Raw genomic sequence first — 1,589 nt, forward strand, 5'->3', positions numbered from 1 at the left:
CTCTCCCCCCCACATCGCCACCTTCCTCCGCCGCTACCACTCCCCCGCTCCCCCGCTGTGTGCATGTCTGTGCCCCCCCGGGGAGGCAGTGGAGGCGCTGCAGGTGCTGTACGGCAGCAAGGTGCTGGGACAGGTGCGCGGCGCTGTGTGTGTATGTGTGTATGTATGTACGTGTGTGTATACGCGTATGTGTGTATGTGCCCATGTACGCATCAACTCTCCCACACACACCCTTACGACAGCTGCTGCTTCCGTGACTTGCTGCAGATGTCCCCATTCCTTCTTCCCGCGACCAGTTATTTACCTGCCCCTCTCCCACCTGCCCCTCTTCCCCCTGCCCCTCTTCCCCCTGCCCCTCTTCCCCCTGCAGGCCAAGGCCCTGGTATCAGCTGCTGAGACGCACCTGCTGGCCCGGGCTACCTCCCGGTCGGGTGGAATGGAGGAGGACGTGCCTTCAGGAGCGGCAGGAGGGGGAGGGGGGGCCGGTCGTGAAGGGGAGGGCCGGCCGGCTTGGCTGGCGAACAGCCCCGCATGGGGCTCGCCGGAGGTGCGCGGGGGTGTGGGGGTGTGTGGAGAGGGATGACGTGGGGGTTTTGCTTGTGTTGCTGTCTGGACGGGGGCGAGGGAGAGGGATGACGTTGCGAGAGGGGGGCTGAGTGGGTGGGGTGCAAACGCCCGCTCGTGCCACATTCTTACGAGACACGTAACTCCCTCTCTAACGCTTCCTTCTCCCCTTCTTCACAGGCACACACACACACACACCGGGGTTTCCCCCTTTGCTATTTTCTCTCCCCCCCTCCAATCTCCCCCACATATCGCTCCTCCTCCTCCTGCTGCTGCTGCTGCTGTCCTGCTGCTGGGCACACACACACATGTACACATACAGCGCCGTCCTCCTTCCCCGCTCGGTGCAGGCCCGCTTCCTGGAGGCGTGCATAGTCGCCTGCAAGCAGCACCTGGACCTGCAGGGTGTGCAGGTGGCGCTTCTGCGGCTGCACCAGGACTGCGCTCAACTGGCCGGTACGTGAACAGGGGAACTTGGGTTGCAGCAGTGAAATCACCATGGGGGCCGACGTGTTGTCTGACGGTAACTACAACTGTAGACACACACACACATGTACAGATACACACACACATGTACAGATACACACACACATGTACAGATACACACACATGTACAGATACACACACATGTACAGATACACACACACATGTACAGATACACACACACATGTACAGATACACACGCACATGTACAGATACACACGCACATGTACAGATACACACACACATGTACAGATACACACACACATGTACAGATACACACACACATGTACAGATACACACACATGTACAGATACACACACATGTACAGATACACACACACATGTACAGATACACACACACATGTACAGATACACACACACATGTACAGATACACACACACATGTACAGATACACACACACATGTACAGATACACACACATGTACAGATACACACACACATGTACAGATACACACACACATGTACAGATACACACACACATGTACAGATACACACACACATGTACAGATACACACACACATGA

At 56.5% G+C, this 1,589-nt stretch overlaps 1 protein-coding gene across 1 annotated transcript in view; it reads left to right on the forward strand.

Moving 5' to 3' along the window:
* The window catches only part of VOLCADRAFT_94905 (uncharacterized protein), a gene marked incomplete at both ends in the record, with an annotated part of 30,131 nt that overhangs the window by 20,044 nt on the left and 8,498 nt on the right, over positions 1-1,589 (forward strand). The window contains 3 exons of the mRNA XM_002954021.1: positions 86-121; positions 371-547; positions 915-1,020. Of these exons, the coding sequence (XP_002954067.1) occupies positions 86-121; positions 371-547; positions 915-1,020 (319 nt within the window). The remainder of the gene's footprint in view (positions 1-85; positions 122-370; positions 548-914; positions 1,021-1,589) is intronic.

Source organism: Volvox carteri, assembly GCF_000143455.1.
Source record: "Volvox carteri f. nagariensis unplaced genomic scaffold VOLCAscaffold_40, whole genome shotgun sequence".
In the NCBI taxonomy this organism is placed as follows: Eukaryota; Viridiplantae; Chlorophyta; class Chlorophyceae; order Chlamydomonadales; family Volvocaceae; genus Volvox; species Volvox carteri.